General features: G+C 39.1%; 1 protein-coding gene across 1 annotated transcript in view; it reads right to left on the reverse strand.

The window, feature by feature from the left end:
* Positions 1 to 23,256, reverse strand: part of Trank1 (tetratricopeptide repeat and ankyrin repeat containing 1) — a 108,211-nt gene that overhangs the window by 62,587 nt on the left and 22,368 nt on the right. The window contains exons 3-8 of the mRNA XM_076843394.2: positions 20,040 to 20,166; positions 16,190 to 16,340; positions 13,306 to 13,424; positions 10,148 to 10,231; positions 9,376 to 9,514; positions 5,518 to 5,649 (exon numbers count right to left, since the gene is read on the reverse strand). Of these exons, the coding sequence (XP_076699509.2) occupies positions 5,518 to 5,649; positions 9,376 to 9,514; positions 10,148 to 10,231; positions 13,306 to 13,424; positions 16,190 to 16,340; positions 20,040 to 20,166 (752 nt within the window). The remainder of the gene's footprint in view (positions 1 to 5,517; positions 5,650 to 9,375; positions 9,515 to 10,147; positions 10,232 to 13,305; positions 13,425 to 16,189; positions 16,341 to 20,039; positions 20,167 to 23,256) is intronic.

Raw genomic sequence — 23,256 nt, forward strand, 5'->3', positions numbered from 1 at the left:
CATGAAAAGGGAGAAAACCTTCCTGAAACCACTCTATGAGCTCAGCATTACCTTAATACCAAGATCAGAAAAGAACATAATAACAACAACAACAAAAGAAAACTAGAAACAAATAGCCCAATGAACATAGATGTAATAATTCTTAAAATACTAGCAAATCAAACTCAACAGCACATCAAAAAGATTACATACCAAGTGGGATTTGTCCCAGGGATATAGTGATGGTTCTACATACATAAATCAATAAACATAATATATCTCATCAAATCAATAAACATAATATAACACCATATAAAAAATATGAAGATTTAAAAACCATACTCTCATCTCAATAGACACAGAAAAAGACAATAAATTCAACTTCCTTCATGATAAAAAAAAAAAAACCTTAAAACATTAGGAGTAGAAGGAATGTACCTCAACACAATAAGAGATAGCCTATACCATACTGAATAGAGAAAAGCTGAAGTAATTTCCTCTAAGATAACAAGCCAAGGATGCTCACTTTCACCATCAATTTAACACAGTACTAGAAGTCAAATCATCCCTGTTGGCAGATGACATGATTTTATATATAGAAAAAAACCAAATATTTCACCACAAAGAAAAACTGATAAACTAATAAATAGATTCAGTATGGTTGCAGGATACAAAAATCAACATATAAAAATAAGTAGCTTTTTTATACAAAAATACTGAAATTGCTGAGAAATACATCAAGAAAGAAATACCATTCACAGTAGCTACAAAAAAAAAATCTAGGAATAAATTTAACCAAGGAAATGAATGATATCTACAATGAAAATTACAAAACACTGATGAAGGAAATTCAAGAGGGCATTAAAAAATGAAAAGATATCCTATATTCATATATCAGAAGAATTAACATTGTTAAAATGTCCATATTACAAAAAGTGATCTACAGATTCAATGCAATTCCTATAAAAACAGCAAAGACATTCATTGAGGAAATAGAAAAAAATCTTAAAGTTTGTGTGGAATCACTAAAAATCCCAAATAGCCAAAGCAATCCTGAGAAAAAAGAACAAAGTTGTAACCATTACCACGCCTAACATATTATAGCCATGCTCAGCAGTACACACCTATAATCCCAGTAGGTCAGGAGGACGAGGCAGGAGGATCCTGAGTTCAAAGCCAGCTTTAGCAAAAGCAAGGCACTAAGCAACTCAGTGAGACCCTGTCTCTAAATAAAATACAAAATAGGGTTAGAGATGTGGCTCAGTGGTCAAGTGCACCTGTGTTCAATCCCTAGTACCTGCACCAAGAAAAAAAAAACATATTACAAAGCCATGGTAACTAAGACAATATAATACTGGCATAAAAATATACTTAAGAGAGCAACAGAACAGAATAGAGAACACTGAAATATATCCATGTAATTACAACCAAATAATTTTCAACAAAATAAGCAAGAATATACGCTGGAGAAAGGAAGTCTCATCAATAAATGGTGCTGAGGAAACTAGATATCCATATGCTTCCAAAAGAAACTAGATCACTATCTCTCACCATACAAAAAAAATCAACTCAATATGATCAAAGATTTAAATGTATGACTCAAGACTATGAAACTATTAAGTGAATACAGAGAAGAAACACTTTAGATATTGGTCTTGGCAAAGATGTTTTTGGACATCACCACAATAGTATGGGACGTAAAGATAAAAATTCACAAATGAGATTAAATCAAAGCAAAAATCATCTGTACAGCTAAGGACACAATCAACAGAATAAAAGACAGTAAACAGACAACCTACAGAATGGGAGAAAATATTTTAAAACTATTCTTCTAACAAGGGATTAACTTCCAGAATTTGCAAACTCAAACAGAAAAAAAAAGTCCAACTAAAAAACCAGCAAATAGCCTGAATAAACATTTTTCAAAAAGTGATATTCAGATAGCCAACAAGTATATGAAATAATGTTCAAAATAACTAATCATCAAGAAAACATAAATCAAAGCCACATTGAAACATCTCACCCCAGTTGGGATGGCTATTATAAAAAAGACAAAAAATAATAAGTGCTAGTAAGGATACAGATAAAGGAAAACTCATACACTGTTTTGAGGAGTGTAAATTAGTGTACCTAATTTAAAACTTGAAACTGTTTTCCAAAGTGTATCTACTATGGAAAACAGTTTCAAGTTTCCTCAAAAATTTAGAAACAGAACTTCTATATGATCCAGCAATTCTACTACTTTAATTGCAATCAGTATGTCAAAGAGACATTTGCACCACCATGCTTACTACAGCACTTTTCACAATAGGCAAGATACGGAATAAACCTAAGTTTCCATCCACAGAAGAATGAATAAAGAAAATGGATACACACACAATGGACTATTATTCAGTCACAAAAAGAATGAAATTCTATCATTTTCAGCAACAGGGATAGATCTGAAGGACATTATCTTAAGTAAAAAAAAATGCAATCAGAGAAAAACAAATAATGCATGTTTTTATGTACAGGTTGTGATAGTTAATTTTGGTTGTCAACTTGAGAAGATTAAGACATGCCTAGAGAACCAGTAAAGCATATTTCTGGGTGTGTTCATGAGGGTGTTTCCAGAAAAGATTGGTGTATGTGTCAGTGAACGCAGTGGGGAAGACCTGCCCCACATGTAGGCAGCACCATCAAATAAGCTAAGGGCTAGGGATATAGCTCAGTTGGTAGAGTCCTTGCCTCACATGTACAAATCCCTAAGTTCAATATCCAGTACCACTAAATAAATAAATAAATAATAGCTGAGGGCTCAGATGAAACAAAAGAGCAGAAGAAGGGGAAACCAGCTTTTGTTCAAACTTTCCGTTTTAGAGTGTGTGTGTTTCTCTGATGCTGTCACCCACAGACATCAGAGTCCAGGCTCCTCAGCCTTTCAATACAGACTTGCACCAATGGCTCTCCATGGGGTTTTGGAGTCTTTGGCCTTAGACAGGGTCTATATCATTGGCCCCTCTCTTGTTCTAAAGCTTCCAGTTTCTTGGACTGATAAATTACTGATTTCTCTGGCTATCCACTTACTTTTCATCCTCTGATAATGTAAGCCAATCTAATAAAGTCCCTCATATAATATATATTATATTTGCATTAGACAGTGCTGATTACTGGATATGGAAAATGACAAACCCCAAAATAGTGTGGCCTGAGGAGAGGGGATGAAGGAGAAGGTAATATATTGATCCTTTCCCAATACATTCTTTCCCAGTGACAAGACAGGCTCCAGGAAGGAGATATCTATCAAGTCTGGAATGACAGTCTCTGAGAAGAGGCCAAAGCATTAAACCTTCCCCAAAAAAAATCCTTTTCCATATACTGACTGCTGACCCCAGACCCTCCATCTGGCCCAGTAAAGACAAATCCCAGATACTGACCACTGACCCCAGACCCCCAGTAAAAACAGATCTCAAATTCCTGAGTGCCCAAACTGACACACTCATTAATTAAAGTCACCTTTCAGTGTAACCTGCATAAGCATAAGCTCCCCCTTTGGTCAGTGGCTCATTTTCCACCAGGAAAGTGGGTCCATCAGAGGCATGACTTATTCCTGAATAAAGGCTTTTGCTGATATGATGAAGTTTGCATCTGGCCCAGTCCTTTTGTGCTAACATTTACTAAAACTAGAATGCTTGCCAATTTAGCACTAAAGTCATGACACGTCTATAAAATACCCAAATGTTAGTCAAGCTACATGGATAATAGGAGACCTAGAGGTATGTTTCTTTGCAAAGTCCTTACTTGAAATGTTTTTTCTTGATGATTTGCAGGGCTGAAATATGTAAGAACAGCATAGTGATTGGTGGCATAGAATTTAACTATAAATTAATAAGTTAATATTAGCTTTAGCACATGCTGAAGCCAGTACATACCATTCATAGTTCACAAGAGCCAACTGTCCAAAAATAATGCAAGCTAATTAATAACATTATAAAAAAACACATTAAAAACAAAACAAAATATGTAGCTCCGTGGACAAAAAAAAAAAAAGGAATGATGTACTACTGATTCATGCTATAATATGGATGAACCTTGAAAATATGCTAGTAGAAAAAAGCCAGTTCCCCAAATCTACATATTATACAATTACACTGACATGAAATTTCTAGAAAAGGCAAATCCATAGAGACAGAAAGTAGATTAGATTAGTGGTTGCCTAGGACTGGTGGGGTAGGGGAAGTAGGGAATGACTGCTAATGAATATGGAGTTTCTTTGGGAGATAACAAAAATGTTCTAAAATTTACTGTGATGATGGCTGCACAACTCTGCAAATTTACTAAAAAGCATTACATTGTACACATTAAACAGGTGAATTATATAATCATGAAATATATTTTAATAAATCTCAAAAAAAATCCATAGGGGCTGGAGGTATATCTCAGTTGGTAAAGTACTTGCCTTGTATGCATAAAGCCCTGAGTTCAATCCCCAGCACCACCAAAAAAAAAAAAAAAAAGCCAAAGGACACTCTTTCTCTGTTGTGCCACATATAGGTTCCTGGGTCCCAGTTCAGTGGGGAACCACATTAGAAAAACAAGACTCACCAGCTCCTCTGGAGACCTGATTAAAAGAGAATTTTTGAGACCTGCTGCAATTTCTGAGGACCCACCAAACTAGAGGCCACCAAAAGGAGTCATTTAGGCTATGTCTGCTCCACAGGTATGTCTAATTCTGATCAGCCATTTGAAAATCATGAGATATCACAGTTTTTTTTTTTTAATTTATATTCCCAATGTTTCATGCCATTATAAGATGACAGCCCAACCTGGTGCCCATAATCAGCTTCAGGCTGCAATGGCAGCAGACACAAGCTCTCCATAGCTCCCTGTCACCTCCCTTCCACTGAGTCTGAGAGCCCATTACCTTTATGGAAAAAAATTGTATCCTCCATCCAAAACAGAAAACAAAGATGGACAAGCTTGAGAGTTTCAGGGAAAATGGATGCCATCAGAGAGCTCTATGGGAGTGAACATCTTCTTGTTTCACAAACTAAGTAAGTCCATGTCCAAAGAACCAGTTTTTCCCTATATGTACCAGCCTCTCTTCCATGTGGCCTGCCTGGCCCCAGTAAGTATGGAAGGCTACATATAGTTCCTGTGTTAAATTCTAAGTTCCAGGAAAGCAAGACCACATCTATTGTCTGGCTCAGAGTTAAACTCTGCAGCTAACACAAATCTGGCATAAAATAAAGCAACTTGTAACATGCAATGTGAGGAGGAGGGGGACAAACACAGCCAAAGCCCATATTCCTGGGTAATTCAAGCTTGCAGAAGCCACTTAAAGCCAAAAAATAAGTGATCCCAGCAATTCTTCCCCCTTACCCCACCCTCTTTTTACATACAGCCTATTATCCCAATCATGCTGAATTCAAGGGAAAGATTAGCCCTATGAGGCTGCCACAAGGTAGGAAGAGAAAAGGTGGTGGTGAGTTATGTGGGTTTTCTAAGCCTGAAACTACCAGGCCCACACCACCCCTCCAGCACAGTGCTGCCACTTACGCTTGATGAGGTATCCTGGGGAGTGGGCAGCGACAACGTGCAGGACAGTGCAGCCATCCTCATCCTTCTGGTTAATGCGGCCTTTCCACTCAGGCTTATGGTCCATTAACCACCTGAAAAGCTGGTTTTCCCCTAGAGGGAATTAAAATTGGTTATAGATGTTATTTTTTACATACATAAAATCAGTAAAGCAAATCAATGTGTGCCACACTAAGGTAATAAATGGTAAATCCAACACGTTTCCACTCACCAGAAACAGGTGTGGGGAGACACAGGAATGTGTAAATGGAGAAGATGAATTACAGAAAGTTATTCATTTTAAGCTCAGGTCAGATTCCCTAAAAGCCTGAAACAGGGATTTTTATACATGTGATTTATTGAGGGAAAGTCAGAGATTTTTTTTCTCTATTATTTTCTTTTTTTATTATTATTAGTTGTTCAAAACATTACAAAGTTCTTGACATATCATATTTCATACATTTGATTCAAGCGGATTATGAACTCCCATTTTTACCCTATATACATATCGCAGATTCACATCGGTTACACATCCACTTTTTTACCTACTGCCATACTAGTGTATGTTGTATTCTGCTGCCTTTCCTATCCTCTACTATCCCCCCTCCACTCCCCTTCCCTCCCCTCCCCTCCCTTCCCCTCCCATCTTCTCTCCCTACCCATCTACTGTAATTCATTTCTCCCCCTTGTTTTTTTTTTCCCTTTCCCCTCACTTACTCTTATATGTAATTTTGTATAACAATGAGGGTCTCCTTCCTTTACCATGCAATTTTCCTTCTCTCTCTCTTTCCCTCCCCACTCTCGTCCCTGTATAGTGGTGATCTTCTTCTCATGCTCTTCATCTCTATTCTGCTCTTAGTTGCTCTCCTTATATCAAAGATGACATTTGGCATTTGTTTTTTTAGGGATTGGCTAGCCTCACTTAGCATAATCTGCTCTAGTGCCATACATTTCCCTGCAAATTCCATGATTTTGTCATTTTTTAGTGCAGAGTAATACTCCATTGTATATAAATGCCACATTTTTTTAATCCATTCATCTATTGAAGGGCATCTAGGTCGGTTCCACAGTCTAGCTATTGTGAATTGTGCTGCTATGAACATTGTTGTAGCAGTATCCCTATGGTACGCTCTTTTCAGGTCTTTAGGGAATAGTCCAAGAAGGGGGATAGCTGGGTCAAATGGTGGTTCCATTCCCAGCTTTCCCAGGAATCTCCATACTGCTTTCCAAATTGGCAGCACCAATTTGCAGTCCCACCAGCAATGTACAAGTGTACCCTTTTCCCCACATCCTCGCCAGCACTTGTTGTTGTTTGACTTCATAATGGCTGCCAATCTTACTGGAGTGAGATGGTATCTTAGGGTGGTTTTGATTTGCATTTCTCTGACTGCTAGAGATGGTGAGCATTTTTTCATGTACTTGTTGATTGATTGTATGTCCTCCTCTGAGAAGTGTCTGTTCAGGTCCTTGGCCCATTTGTTGATTGGGTTATTTGTTATCTTATTGTTTAATTTTTTGAGTTCTTTGTATATTCTGGATATTAGGCCTCTATCTGAAGTGTGGGGAGTAAAAATTTGTTCCCAGGATGTAGGCTCCCTATTTACCTCTCTTATTGTTTCTCTTGCTGAGAAAAAACTTTTTAGTTTAAGTAAGTCCCATTTGTTGATTCTTATTATTAACTCTTGCGCTATGGGTGTCCTATTAAGGAATTTGGAGCCTGACCCCACAATATGTAGATCGGAGCCAACTTTTTCTTCTGTCAGACGCAGAGTCTCTGATTTGATATCAAGCTCTTTGATTCATTTTGAGTTAACTTTTGTGCATGGCGAGAGAAAGGGATTCAGTTTCATTTTGTTGCATATGATTTCCAGTTTTCCCAGCACCATTTGTTGAAGATGCTATCCTTCCTCCATTGCATGCTTTTAGTCCCTTTATCAAATATAAGAAAGTTGTAATTTTGTGGATTATCTGTGTCCTCTATTCTGTACCATTGGTCCACCCGCCTGTACCATGCTGTTTTTGTAACTATTGCTCTGTAGTATAGTTTGAAATCTGGTATCGCTATACCGCCTGATTCACACTTTCTGCTTAGAGTTGCTTTTGCTATTCTGGGTCTTTTATTTTTCCATATGAATTTCATGATTGCTTTATCTATTTCTACAAGAAATGTCATTGGGATTTTGATTGGCATTGCACTGAACCTATAGAGAACTTTTGGTAATATCACCATTTTGTCAGAGATTTTTATACACATGATTTATCAAGGGAAAGACAGAGACCTCAGGAGAAAGACAGCAGGACAGGGTTAGGAAAGGAGCTAAGCAAAGAAATGGTCTTGGCTGCAGTTGGCTCCAGCCTGATCTCTCCAGCAGTTCTAGGGCATGAATTGTACTACAGCTCTGACCTACCTTCAAGGCCTGGGCTGACTTTTATATTCCCTACTCAACAGTCAAAAATGAACAGAATGTCCCCAGGAAATAAGGCAAGGTTGAGGGAGAACCTCCCTGGGAAGGGATGCCTAGGAGTAAAAAGCTCCTGGCCAAAGAAGCAACTGTGGGTTGTTATATGCCAACAAAGACAGCAGGTGGGGACAGGCATTGTTGTAAAGAGACTATGGAAAGGGCATCACTAGCCTCCATTTCAGTTATCAAGTTAGGATCTCTGATTAGATTGCCCTACTCCATCATTATCAACAGGAAATAGATTTTAAGTGTTTCCCTAGATTCCTTCCTTGTAGCTCCTGAGATCTAGGAAAGCCACATACCTCTGTCAACTCTGTGGATACCATTTGCACCATGTTAGAGTTGTCCTCTAAGAAACCAATCAGGGATAAACTTAAAGACTTCATTTTACCAATTCTGCCTATAACAGCAGGAGCTTACTTAAAGAGTAGACTAGTGGAGAGAAATGACATTATAACTAGGATAATTAACCAGGAAAACACTTTTCTGCATTCCAGTTACCTAATTTGAAACTGAGAAGATTGGATTCAACTGTCTTTTTTTTTTTTTTTTTTTTTGTACTAGGGATTGAACCCAGGGGCACCTATGAAATAGATATGGCAAGACAAAAATCTGTCAAAAACAAAGATGGGGTCTAAGGCCTCAAGCTTCTGGCCATCCCAACCACTCCCATTCCTATGGAGACAAGTAGATGGGAACTTGTTTTCTTGACACCTTTTGGCTCTAAAATGGTTTGGGCAAATGTTCAACATTGATGCCCGGTATGTCTGGCAAAGAAAAACAAGCTTCTGTCTAAAGTGTGAGTGAGTGTATGTGTCAATGATAGAATAAAAATATTTTTAAATTTAAATCTTATAACCAGATGGTGAAGCTTATGAAATTTTTTTTTACAAAAATAGCAGTCGTCTAAAAGAACAGAACCCAACTGTATCAATAATAACCATGTTTCCCTTAGGATCTCACAGCTGAAGTTCCACAACACAGCAGCAGGCCCTCTGGGCTACAGAGAAAATAAATGTGGAGGGGAGAGGACCATCAAAACTGCCTTTGCTGGCAGGGAAAATCACAGCTCTCCCTAGAATGCTGCCCAGAAGCATCTGTCTGTTCCAAGTCCTTTCCTTAGGTCCCAGGGATTACCCTGTTGCCAGATCTGTCCAGGATCACAGAATCCTTTCAATTTAAATCTCTTATAGCTATTAGGTCCCAGGAGAAATGAAAATGACACCATTGTGCTGCTCCTTTAATTCATTTGAAATTTTAAATCATTTGGATAGTCTCCATTCAACTGGTTAAATTCTGATTTTATTTTGAGCTCAGCAGAGACCAAGGTCTAAGAGCTGGAGGGCAGCTTGGAGGGTGTAACTAGGAGAACACTCACTTGCTTGGATACAGAGTCGCATGAGCGCATGAAGAGGATATGGTCCTATCGTCTCAATACTTGCACCAATGGAGATGAGCCACTGGACTAACTTGGGCACCTGTTCCATTTTCTCATAAAGTCCAATGAAGACATATTTCTGGAAAACATTCAGACACACACACAGAGGAATAATCATAAGAATTATGGAAATTAAATACAACTATATTATTATGGTTTGGATTTGGAATGTCCAACAAAGGCTCATGTGCCAAAAAGCTTGGTCCCCAGATGGTGGCACTACAAAGATGTGGTGGAAACTTCAGGAGGTAGAGCCTAGTTGAAGAAGCAGATCATAAGGGGCATGTCTTTGAAGTAGATATTAGGACTGGGGCCCCGTCCCCTTTCTCTCTGCTTTTCAGCAGCCATGAGGAGGTGAGCATCTTTGTTCTACCTTGTGCTCCCCACCATGATGTTCTACCTTACCACAGGTCCTAAAGCAGTGCTGCCAGCTGACCATGGACTGAAACCATGAGCCAAAATAAATCTTTCCTCCTTTTAAATTGTTAATCTCAGGTATTTTGTCACAGCAACAAAAAGCTAACACAAAAATATGTAATTTAAAATTCCTTTGCCCATGAAGTTTGGAATTAATAAAACCTGGATTTGCTGTAGTCCAAATTTAAGATTATTATAAATAACAAATTTGTGGTGAGGCAGCTGAAAGGGAAGTCCCAAATACAAGGCTGAGGTGGCCTGATTTGAAACCATAAGTTTCAAGAAGTCATCTTACCTCAAAGAGACTTTTCAGTGACAACTCAGGGACATGAATATTTTCTGGTAGTCTGTCTTTTTTTGCTGACAATAGTAGAAATGACTGATAGGAGGGGGGGAAAAAGAAAAGGTTGGAGTAATAATGTTCTTCACATAGGTTATCAAAGCATAAAGATTATTTTAAGCCTTAAACAAACAAACAAACAAACAAAAAAACATGCTCTAGCTCTGTCCTTTTTTTGCTGTTGTTAAGCTACCTACCAAGTTTTTCAGCCTAGGTCTTGAGAATCAATGTCTTCCTGTTCTTGCTGAAGACTAAGTTCTCTCCATACTTCCTCAATGCCTGCTGAGGACAGGAGCAGCCCATGTCACACAGCATTGCACACAGACAGTATAGTGACAGCAGGGTAAAAAAGTAATTCCCTGCCAGGTGCTTAAAGTATGACCAGAAGACTTGACTCCTTCAGAAATATTACATCCTGATTAATTCTTTAACATACCAGTGTTTCATAAGCCCCAAGTACTTGGGGCCCATTAGCCCTATTGTGTGGTATGGTAGAACCAACTAGTGAGCTGATTGTGCACATCTCTTCCTATCTTGGCTGTGATGAGAGTATTTACACTATGGAAATTGGCAAATACTACAAATCAGGTTTCTCTCTCTCTCTCTCTCTCCCCCCCCCCCGCGCCGGCCCACCCACGCCAGAAGGTCAGTTGTTCAACCATGACCTTATGTAAAATCATGAAACCTAACTTCAGAGAATTTAAGCAAATTTTCCAAGGTCAGGCATACTCTGAAATGCCCCTAATGAGATCATTCAGGTATGCCAACAGGATGAATAATTCCAGGCTCTGGTATGACCCACTCTCAATTCCAACCTCCCTGATATATGCCCTTGTCAAAAGACTTAGGACTTCAGAAATTGATACTATGGCCTCATCTTTCTCCTAACTTCTTTCAGTTTGGTGTCACTTAAATAAGCACGTGCCCACCACACTTAACCCAAGATGATACATCTAGGCCTTTGACAGTCCTGATTGCTGGTCTGGCTTTCACGAGATGCCTGTTTCCAGTATTTGAGAATTACCAGGCCCCACTGCAGCCAAAATGTCAGAACTGTGCTCTGGTTTGAACATGAGGTATCCTCCAAAAGCTCATGTGTGAGATGATGCAGGCCTATTTGGAGGTAAAATGATCAGATTATAAGAGATGCAAACTAATTGGTGGGTTAATCCATTTGATGGATTAATAATTTGAATGAACTACTGCACTGGGTGGTAACTCTAGGCAAGTAGGGTGTAGAAAGAATGTCACTGGGAGCATAACTTTGGGTTTTTGTTCCCCCTCCCCCTGGCACCTTGTCCTCCCTTCTCTGCTTCCTGGCTGCCATGAGCTGAGCAGCTTTCTTATACCATACCTTTCTACAATGATATCTGTCTCCTCTTGGACCCAGAGCAATGGAGCCAATCAACCATGAACTGAACCTCTGAAACTGTGAACCCAAAATAAATTTTTCCTATTCTAAGTGGTTCTTGCTGGGTATTTTGGTCACAGTGACAAAAAACTGACTAACACAACCTACTACTTGGGCTGTATTCTTAATGTTTATTGTTTGCATGGAATGATAATCTATTAGAAGCTGCCTGGATCCCATTCTTTCACATCCACCTAGGCCATGGAATTTTATTCATGTCCACCTCACACTGGGAAGAGAGAACCGAGCTCCTTCCTAAGTCTGTATAAATTAGCATTTCTGCTAATGAAGACTAAGACCTCCTAGAGATTTACCTTAGTAGTAGAATCACAGAATTTCAGAACTTTCTAAAAATAAAGCTATAAAGATCCTTATTGATAGATCTGAGTCCACCTTTTTTATCCAAAGAGAGAAGATCCAAAATGTCATAACGGGGTCCTGGATTTCTGATTTCTTGATCTCCAAGAGTTTAGTCTGCTTTCCTGATGCTTGCTGCCTGCCCTCCTAAGAACTTTTAATACGGAAGTAAGCTTCAAGAGACCATGGCTAAACTTAATGGAGTTTCCCATGAACCCATGAATCTATATGTACAATTATCTGTGAATGCAAAGAGAGCCCCATAGTTTTCATTAGATTTCTACTGGAATTTATGACCGTGCCAAAAATTGAATTTATCTATTCTAAAGTCATCTAACTTGCCTAGACCTAGAGTCCTTAACAGTTTTCCCTTGATTCTGGTGAACTTTCTGGAATGTCCAACTTTAGAAAACCTAACAGCCCCTTCCTAATCAATATCCCAGCCTTGGCCACCTTATTCTCGTGAGCACTTACAACCCATCATCAAGGAAAACTACTATTCACTGGGCACTTAGCATATATCAGGTATCACAGAACTTCCTAGCTCAGTGCCTAGCACATCAGAAGACTTCAATAGGTATTAGCTAATGTTATTATTAGATACTTTAGTCCATTATTTCTTAATTCTCAAAAACAAAACTTTAAAGAAAAAGTTTGTATGTTGCAACTTGCAAATTAGGAAATGAAGCTCAAAGGGGAAGTAATCAAACCAAAGCAGCAAGTGGAGGATTAGGATTCATGGATACCTACACCCTCATTTAGCAGCTATTCCCTGGTTTTTGCAGACACTTAAAATTATTCAGAAACCCTCTGATCAGCACACAGGTCCTCTGGGGCCCAGAATAGCTGAAGCACAACAAGGAATTATGAAAATGAATGTACAATGTTCATTGTCCTCATCTCACATTACCATTAGCATTCAAACTTTACAACTCTTTGATAACACTGAAGACACAGATCAAGAGGCCAGATTGCCACAGACTAAGTATTTTTACTATCTTAAAAAAAAGAGAGAGAGAAATTGGTTCATTAAGATTTCTCAGTAACTTTCTATCTTTAACACTATTTCAATTAAAAAGCTACTGACATCAAGATAAACAAATAATACTTCACAATTCCTCAGTGTGAAAAGAAAGAAATAATTTCATCAAAAACATACTTTCCAAGGCTGGGGTGGTGGCTCAGCGGTAGACCGCTTGCCTAGCATGTGCAAGGCCCTGGGTTTGATCCTCAGCACCACATAAAAATAAATAAATAAATAAAAGGTATTGTGTCCAACTACAACTAAAAAATAAATATAAAAAAGTATACTTTCCCCATAAGAGAGCCAGTTCCTTTTACTTACATGCCATAATCCTTTCTTTGCCAACTTTTCTATTACAGATTGCCACACTTCTGTTGAAAATCCAGTAGTGAAAATATGATCAAAGCAGGGCAAAAAGCTCTGCAAAACAATGGAGTCACCTGAAAAAAAGTTCCATAGTTTAGAAATGTTAATGTAGACCACACACAGACAAATGGTAATTAAAAATCTTAAAAAGAAAGGCATTTCAAAGTATAAAGTCCTTTATAATTGACTGAGTGGCAATCATTTTACATTTACCCATAAAATTAATCTCCAAAGAGTCAGGAGGCATAATGTGAGCTAACATCTACTTCGTCTTTCTATTTGCAGGGCCCAGTGATAAATGCTTATATTTAATCTCTCAAACAAACCACTAAGGCAGTGTCTATTTTCTGCACTTACAGAGGAGGAAATGGAAGCTCAAGGGAAATTACAAAACTCAATTCACTTAAGAAAAATGTGACAAATATTATTGTTATCTAACAGATTGAAACTATCATCACTGAAGGCAGGTTTCATGGCATATAGTTTAGCTGGTCATGACAAAAACCAAGACTGAAGCTGAGATCTACCAATTCTTCTAGTCAATACACCTTCTTCTAACCTAGTGTCCCATCAACCTAAAGCATTTCATGATCCTCTGCATCACCCCTCTCAAACTCTAGGATGAGAATGACCAAAGGGACAGGCCAAGTGCCAGAATAACATGGCACCTCTTCTGGGGTTATTAAGTTCAAGGCATAAATAAACATTTAAACAAACAAACACTGTATGAAAGATTACAAAATTTCCATAAATATATTTCTCAAAATTTCAAAATTTGGACCATATTCTCCAAAATGAAGTACTTTGGTAAAAAAAGTATTAGATGTATTTATTGCCCTAAGAAATCCTGTTAACTGCCCCCTCAGGATGGGCAGAATGGAAATCACTCAGGTTCTCTTAAGGTACAGTCACCAAAAAGCAGTTGTTTGAATTCCCATAATTGTTGCCTGGCTTCTGACAGGACAACGGCTTTTAAAAGATAAAGAAAAGACAGTGGGGAAGTTCAGAGAATGGGCCAAGCCACTAGATTAGGTGGAAAAAGAGGCCATTTTGCATAAATAAGAATAAAATTATGGAATTTGCTGGTAAATAAACAGAACTGGAGAACATCATGCTAAGTGAAATAAGTCAGACTCAGAAGTCAAGGGTCGAATGCTTTCTTCTATGCAGAAGTTAAAGAAGAAAAAATAAAAGGGGATGAATCCCATGAAGACGGAAGGGGGATTAGTGGAGTAGAGGAAGGAGATTGGGGGTAGGGACAAGGGGAGGAACTATGGAACGAAACTGACCAAACTATGCCATGTACACATATGACTATACCACAGTGAATTCCACCTTTATGTATATCAATAAAGCACCAATTAAAAAAACAATAAAGAAATAGAAGAAAGACCAGTAGAGTAGAGGATGGGGAATAAGGGACGGAGGAAGGGAGGGAAAGTGGAAGTACTGGAGATTGAAATGGAGCAAATTATATTTCATGCATGTATGAATTTGTCAAAAATGAACCCACTATTATGTATAACTATAATTCACTAATAAAATATTAATTTTTTTTTAACAGAAAGAGTCCAGCTTTGGCCACTGTGAGCAAAGCGGGTACTGGAGAGCTGTGTCTCACCCACACCTGTCTGGCTGTGGCTCACCCACACCTGTCTGGAGACCTTGTATTTCTCTGTCTGAGGACCATGGCTGTGCCTGCCTCTAAGCCTTCCCACTGCAACCGTGCTAACCTCTCTGGGCCAACCTAGTCAAAATTCACAGGGTTCCACAAACAGATCATATAATTTGCTTTCCCATAATAACAATGGGAACAGTTGAATTGATAACAGTTGACTCAACTATTAGTGATTTCCCACTTCTGAAAGCCAAAGACCATTTCTCAGTAACTCTTAATACGTACTTTTTTTCACATTCTATACTATGAAATAGGAACATGTCTTACAACTGATGTTCTCACTGGCAAACCATAAATTAGTGACACATCTTAAATCAGTGCAATTTAAATTTGATCAAATACAATACTTCAAAACAAAGACCTGGATATTGGCAGGACTTGATAGTACACCATCTCATTGTGCTTACAGGCTTCTGGTTTTGCCTAAACTACACACTGACCAGGGCATCTCACAGGCCAGGTCATCAGAGTGGTGATCTAATACAGAGATTCAGAAGGTTCCCCTAGGAGTCCCTCCTAGATTGAGTGGGTGGGTCCTCTGCTGAAACCAGTACTGTACCAGGCAGGGAGCTTTCCCAGGACCATCCATCAGCCTTCCAGGTTATTTTCATAGCAAATAAGAGTATTTTCTTAACAGATTAGAGAAATGCATGCAAAAATCACATAAGACAAATGATATATACCAGAAGCTTTGTTGGCTCATGTCTATAAAAACAAGGAAATCACACACACACACACACACATAGAGAGAGAAGGAGAGAAATCACTATAAATAGCAATACAGAAAACTTATAGGGTCTGAAAAAAACTTCGAAAGCCTGAAGTCATTTGTACATTAGTACTTCCTTGTTTTTACATAAGCATGAGCCAGCAAGGCTTCCAAAATGCTTTCTAATGTGCAAACCAGTTTCATTCAAATTACATACTTCGGCCATGAAGAAACAACATGGAATTATCTCAACACAAGGCACTCAAATAAAATAACAATGATTTTTTTTTTTTTTGGTAGATGGACACAACACAATGCCTTTATTTTTATGTGGTGCTGAGAATCGAACCCAGGTCCCACCTGTACTAGGCGAGCGCTCTACCGCTGAGCCACAATCCCAATCCCAACAGTGATTTTTTTTTTTTAAGTTAATTTCCCCCAGTGTGACTTACTGCTCATGGTGGTGAAGACACCAACAAGGAAATCAGCAATCTGTGCTTGATCTTGGCCACTTTGCAGAAGTCGCAGACCCTCGAAAAACATGCGGGCTGCTTCATAAGGCTGGAGCAATCGCAGCAAGGAATAACCAGCTCGGTAGTATCCCTGGAGCAGGAAAAAAGAGCAAAATTATAATGTCCCCATCTCCTCTAACCTGCTGCTGAAAGGAAAGGCAAGACTAGTGATATGGGAGAATCAACTCAGAAGCCTCATTTCCAGGCAGACACAGGTTTCTAACAAGCACAGGTTACAGGGTTTCCAAATTATATTCTGTGCCACATTCTTTCTATAATGTTGTAACTGCCAAACGAATACATAAATCACAGTTTGACTCTATAATGTACACAGCATCTAACATGTGACACAGAGAGAAGGAAGCAGGCCTGGTTCCAATTATATGTGTGGCTTATTATTCATACTTCTAATCACAGTCTGGGCCAGACAAAGGAATGAAAAAAATCCCATGACTGGTATTCAGGAAAAGAATGAGATTTTCATGTAAACACAGAAATTGTTTCCTGATTCTTTCAATCAAAATAAACACAATCTCTACTAGGTATTTAAGAAAAAAAAATTGTAATGGCAAGCATTGAGGTTTACTGTGCTCTGTGTTATAAGTAATATATATAAGAGAGCAAAAATTTTGATTTCTATAAAGATTAATTTTTAAAAAGTCTAGTTTTGCCTACATACTAATTGAAAGACTCTAAATTAGGAATGACATTGCCTGCCCCATTTTGATCATCCAAATCAGTACCAGGATCTATCAATACAACTTTCTAAGATAATACACTAAGTGTTCACAAACTAGGTTCATAAAAGGGAAAGCACTTAAACATTTCAACTAAGATTGTTTTTTATTTGTTTTAATCTTCATTTTAAAGTTTAGCCGGGCATGGTGGTGCACATCTGTAATCCCAGCAACTTGGAAGCTAAGGCAGGAGGATTACAAGTTCAAAGCCAATCTCAGCAATTTAGCATGGCCCTGTCTCTAAATAAGATATAAAAAAGGGCTGGGGATGTGGCTCAGTGGTTAAGCACCCCTGTGTTAAATCTCTGGTACCAAAAAGAAAGAAAAAAGAGAGTTTAAGGACCTCAGGTTAACAGTCAAAAAGAGAGAGAGAGAGAAGAAAAAAAATATGTTTGTTGTTTGTATTATACCCCAACCAGGCAAGCTGGTACAGATTCTTCCATTTCTTTGACTCTCAGATTTAGATTTCATTTTTTATTTTGAAGAGAGGTGAAGGGAATCTGAATATGCCACCTTGGCATATAGATTATTTTAAACTGAAGGAATTTAAGATTCAGCAGATGCAAAAAGAAGCCTTCCCAGAGTTTAAATGACTAAATGCAAAAACTCCTAAGAAATATTTTACCAGAAAAGTTGTATGATCATGAGAAAGAAAGAAAGTTGATTCCAAGATGGACCTGCACAAACCTTGCTAAGATTGTCCTTACCTTCCATTTGTTTCTCCATATATCAACCTTCCCACAGGTCACAGCCCTAAAAGTTCTTTTCCTTTGTCTTTCCATATCTACACAATTTATTACTTTGTTGAAAATTACATATACATTTACGGCCTATCCCGTTGTTTGGGGTGTTTACTTCTTTTCTATAAAGGTCCTCATGTCACACAAAAATCAGCATCAAAAATAAAATTTGTATGCTTTCCTTCTGGTAAACTGTCTCTTATCAGTGTTGTTTATAGGGGCCCAACTATTGTACCAAAAATAGGCAGAGGAGAAAAATTTTTTCCTCTCCTATAGAGAACAATGGAAATGGGGAGCAGAGGACAATGACACATAGAATCCCTGCATAAGAATGGAGGAATGGCCCTGGTGGCTGTGCTATCAAGAGTTGTAAGTTTGGCCACTCAAGGAAGAAGCCTGGAGTATCATTCAGCACCTCTTGCCCCTTGGGCCACAGTCACAACTTCTGAGATGCAGACAAACATTAACTACTCCTTACCCTGTCCTGCTTAGAAAATGAGACAATCCTGAAATGCTTTTGGGAAGAGTTTCTCAGGAATGTACTCCCATTTTTTTATTTTTTATTTTTAGTTGTAGATGGACACAATATTTTATTTATTCATTTATTTTTATGTGGTGCTGAGGATTGAACTCAGTGCCTCTCACATGTGAGGCAAGTACGTTACCACTGAGCCACAACCCCAGACCTGCACTCTCATTTTTTTTTAAGAAATTTTTTTATTAAATATTCATTTTTTAGTTTTAGGTGGACACTATATTTTTGTTTTATTTTTATGTGGTGCTGAGGATTGAACCCAGTGTCTCATGCATGCTAGGCCAGCACTCTACCACTGGGCCACAACCCTAGCCCCATTTAAAATTAGTCAGTGACTTTCAAAATATCCACCCTCCAGGCTGGGGGTGTGGCTCAGTGGTACAGAGTGCTTTCCAGACATGCATTAGACCATAGGTATGAACCCCAGAACTGCAGGGAAAAAAAGAAGTATTCATTCTCCAAAAGAGAGGCTTAAGGTCAGTGCCTACTTACAATGTACAATATCCACACTCCTCTCTCAGGGTGGTAGTAATCACTAGGCCTAGCCTCCCCACCCCTTTTCACTTCAGTCTACTTCCAGTAATCATACACAAATGCCACTAAGGATATAACAATAACTCCTACTTACTAAGTACTAACAACTTTGGTTACTGTCTCCTTAATCCTTGAAGCAACACATAAGCATTATCTCAGTTTGCAGTGGAAGAAATTAAGGCTGAGAGAAGTGTAATTCAGCCAATCTGCTGAAACCAGAACACTGTAGAACATGAGACAGAAAGGCCTAGGCTTTTCCCACTTTACTGTGGAGCCTCTCTAAAAACTGTCTAGACCACTAATTTGACACTTAATTGCCATTTGCTTCAGATAGCTCCAGAATTGCTATTTGATTTAAATCCTGTTATTTTATTTACACCAGATTCCTCTTGCCAACTTGAATGTGAAATACTAAATGGCTGGGATGGTGTCCTCTGCTCCTTTTGTCTGCCTTGAGGCATCAAGAACCTGTGAACCTGCCTTGATGAGTGGGCACTAGGGCTGGGAATGCAGTCCAGTGGTAGGGTACTTGCCTAGCATGCATGAGGCTCTGAGTTCAATCCCCAGCACTGTAACAACAAGCCCTTCCTCCCAAAAAAAGTGGACACTTAGGGCATTTTAACTGAAATGCAGCCTCTCAAACTTCCATGATTTCTCCTCAAGGAGCTGATTTCTACACTAAGAAATTCTCTCTGAAGAACTGGCATCATGTCATCTACCCAGCTTGCATCTGAAAGAAAGCCTGGCTATAATGAAACTTATAAACAGCAAAAAACATGAACAGATTAGAAGTATTGGTATAACTATATAAGAATAATATGAGCTCCTCCAAAATCTCACTATCCTCCAGATGCCAGGAGGCCAAGCTCCACTGTCCCAAAAAAGTGAATTATTTGCTAACACTGGTTTTACTCTTTTCCAGGTAATGCTCACCTGCCCTATGGGCCGCTATCTTAAGTACAAAGAAAATTTCAGGAGAAGCACACCTAGCATGTACATTTTACAAAGAAAGGAGGGAGGAGAGAGCATGAGAACAAAGGAAATCTAAAATGTATAAAAGGGGCAGGATACTCCCACTTTCAGACACCCAGCTCTGGGGCCCCTTCTCTTCAGAGAAGTCTATCTCTGTTCTATCCTTTAAATAAAACTAGTTTTCTATGCTTTAAAAAAAAGACAGGAGGAAAAGAGGCAGGTTAAGAGGAAGAGGGCAGCAGTCACCACCCAAAGCTGCTACCAACTCATACCTTCACATAGGTTGGATCCCACTGAAGACACTCCTTGGCAGCAAGAAAAGCCTCATTCCATTTCCCAAGACTGTAAAATGCATTGGACTTGTTGCACAGCAGCACAGCCAAGTCCCTCGGGGGGACCCTGTGAGAAAAAACAAAATGGTGGTCAATAAAGCAAACATGGAAAACAATCCTTGAAGGCCACCCTGGCATCAGGAAGAGGGTTCCAGCAGGAAATGTCTCAATTATACCCATCAGATCTGTCCTCTATAGCCCCCTAGAAAGCCTAGAGCATTTACAATGTACAAATTTGTTCTTCTTCACTTCCAAGTTCTCTGCTCCCACCTTCTAATGGCAAATGTTCTCATTACCTTAGTTTCATCTCCCACTGATCTCCACAAATCTTTTTATTTTTCAGAGATTGTTGGAGAAGATGTTATAAAAATGGTGACTGGTGCTAAGGAGGGGAATTCCCACTGGGCCTTTACAGGAACCACTCCACACAGATGCTGGTGCTGAATGGATGCAGAGTAATACACAGGAAGGATCTTGCAGAACACATGACCACACCATAGGCTGCAGATTAAAGACTCCCGCAGGCCCTGGGAGCAGGGTCTATGGGCAGGGAACTCCAGGGTTCTGCTAATCACAGTGTTGACAAAGGGGAGGCAAGGGCTCTGGGTGAGTGAAGCCCCAACCCACAGACTCCTGCCTGTAGGGAGGGTCACAGCTGGAGGATGGCCAAAGGGGGGGGGCCCTCTAAAGCACAGCAGAGAACCCCTCCTGCCTGTGTCTATAGGTAGTACAGTAGCAAGGTTAGAACTGGAACCAGGTTGGAAGAAGTAAGATACAAAATATACTACAGTGTCAAGAGAAGCCCAAGTGCCACTGAGATGTAAAACACACAAAGGAGAAAAGCAAGACTTACGACTTTTGTATTTAATATTTTAATTGTGAAACAATACAAATCACTGTAGAAAAGTTAGGTAATACAAAAAAAAAATAAAGTAATAATCACCTCTATTACTGTCCCCACCCTTGGTTTTCTGTGTATCTGGCTTATTTCACTGCCTATGAGTTCCTTCAGATGAAGGGATAAGACTCAGAAGGCAGGAAATGGCAAAGCAGGTAGCAGGTATTATCAGGGTACCCATGACCACAAACTTAAGTGATACCATGGTGACTTTTCCAGACATGTGTAACCATTTCCAGCTGCAGCAACTGTTGGCTCCATCTAGGGGCTCTCAGAACTCCCTTCTCCAGTGACCTACCCTTTGATTAACAAAAGCTGCCCTCTCCCCAGGAAGTTACACCATGCACAGACTGAATTATGCCCCCCACAATTCATATGTTGAAGCCCTAATCCCCTACTGTTACAGTTTTAGAGATATGGCCTTTGTGAGGTAATTATGTTTAGATGAGGTAATGAGGGTGGGGCCCTCATAACAAGACTAGTGCCCCTGTAAGAAGAGACACTAGAGAGCATACTCGCTCTCTTCTCTATCTGCCATGTAAGGACACAGGAAGAAGGCAGCTACCTATAAGCCAGGAAGAGAGCCTTCATAGGGGAACCAAATCGTCTAGCACCTTGAATGTCCAGCCTACAAAACTATGAGAAATAAATTCGCTTTGTTTAAGCCACCCAGTCTATAGTATTTTGTTATGGCAGTCCACTCCCTAGGTCAACCCCCAGAGGCTGGACAGCCTACAATGACTGACATGGCAATGAAAAGGTTAGCCCTCTGGTTTGAAAGTGGAACCAGCTCTATGGTAGAATTCATGCTCCAGAACTTCCAGTGGAATCAGGCTGAATCCACCCTGAAAGTATTATCCCTGCTTGGAGCTCTAACCTGCCCCAGCCTGCTTCCCTGGGTCCCATTCTCCTGAGAGGATTCCCTCAGAAAATCACACACACCTAATCCCTATGTTTGCTAACAAAGACAGGAAAGCAAGCAGCCGGGAGTAGGCAAGGTGATAGTGTCAGGAAGGTTCGGCAGCATGTGAGGACTGAGGCAGAAGTCCCAATTAGTGGTCACAAAAGTAGTGAAGGAGCTAAGATCTAAGCACAAACAGTGTGGAATCAGTGTACCATCAAAACCACTCTGCAACAGTACCTCATTAGGAAATTTGAATGTTTTATACTAAATGAGGAGTTCTAGGCCCAGTCTTACACAATCCTGATCTATATACCAGGCTAAAACAGAACAAGAGAGGCTACAGGCATAAATCAATCACACTCAACTCAAGTTCATTTAGAGTTCAGACACCAGGGATGATAGAAAAAGAGGTGAGAGCTATGTTTCAGTAATTTAATTCACAAGACATGTTTAGACTGTGTATACCCCACAGATGCCAAATTCTGCTCCATCTATTATAGCCATTTCCCCCAAAATGATCTCCAAATCTCTGAGGGTTGCAAGACCATTTCATTTCAGATTGTTCACAGGGTCAAAATATTTTCACCATCATAATATGCCAAACAATGGCTCCCAAATATAACCTTTTACAGCAAAAAGGATTTTGCAGTTATGACAAGTTTATGGATCTTGAGAAGGAAGATAATCTTGGACTATGATACAATCACAAGGATCTTTAGGAGTGGGAGACAAAGTGAAACACTACTACAGGAAAGGAGAAGGCACTATGATGATGGGCACAGAGATTGGAACAATGAGCTTTGATAATGGAAGGGGACAAAAACCAAGGAATATAGGTAGACACTAAAAGATAATAAAGGCAAGAAAGTGGATTCTCCTCTGAGTCCCAAAAGCAGTCACCCTGATAAAACTTTTATTTTAGCCCCACAAAATTCATTTCAGCTTCTGACCTTCAGAAATGTAAAAGAAAAATATGTATTGTTTTAAACTACTAAGTTCATGGTAATTTGTTACAGCAACATCAGGAAATAACAGAACAATAATATTAAAATACTATGAACCTTTTTCACACTTAGTCTCTTACAGCATACAAGGAATTTTCTAGAGGCTACATAATGTAATATCAAAACAAAATGAATGCAGAAACAAGTGATGTAGCAAACTATCTTTTACTAAGGTAAATGCTGAGGAAACTTGCAAAAATGTGTCACTCTTCTCACAAACTTTTGTTTTGAAAAACGTAGGTATTTTTCATAAAAACATAATAGACTTGGGGTACTTTTAATAAATTAAAAATTACATATTTTAAATCTTTCTCAGTTTTAAGTTTTAATTTGGATTAACAGATGGCTATA

This window comes from Callospermophilus lateralis, chromosome 1 (assembly GCF_048772815.1).
Source record: "Callospermophilus lateralis isolate mCalLat2 chromosome 1, mCalLat2.hap1, whole genome shotgun sequence".
Taxonomy (NCBI): Eukaryota; Metazoa; Chordata; class Mammalia; order Rodentia; family Sciuridae; genus Callospermophilus; species Callospermophilus lateralis.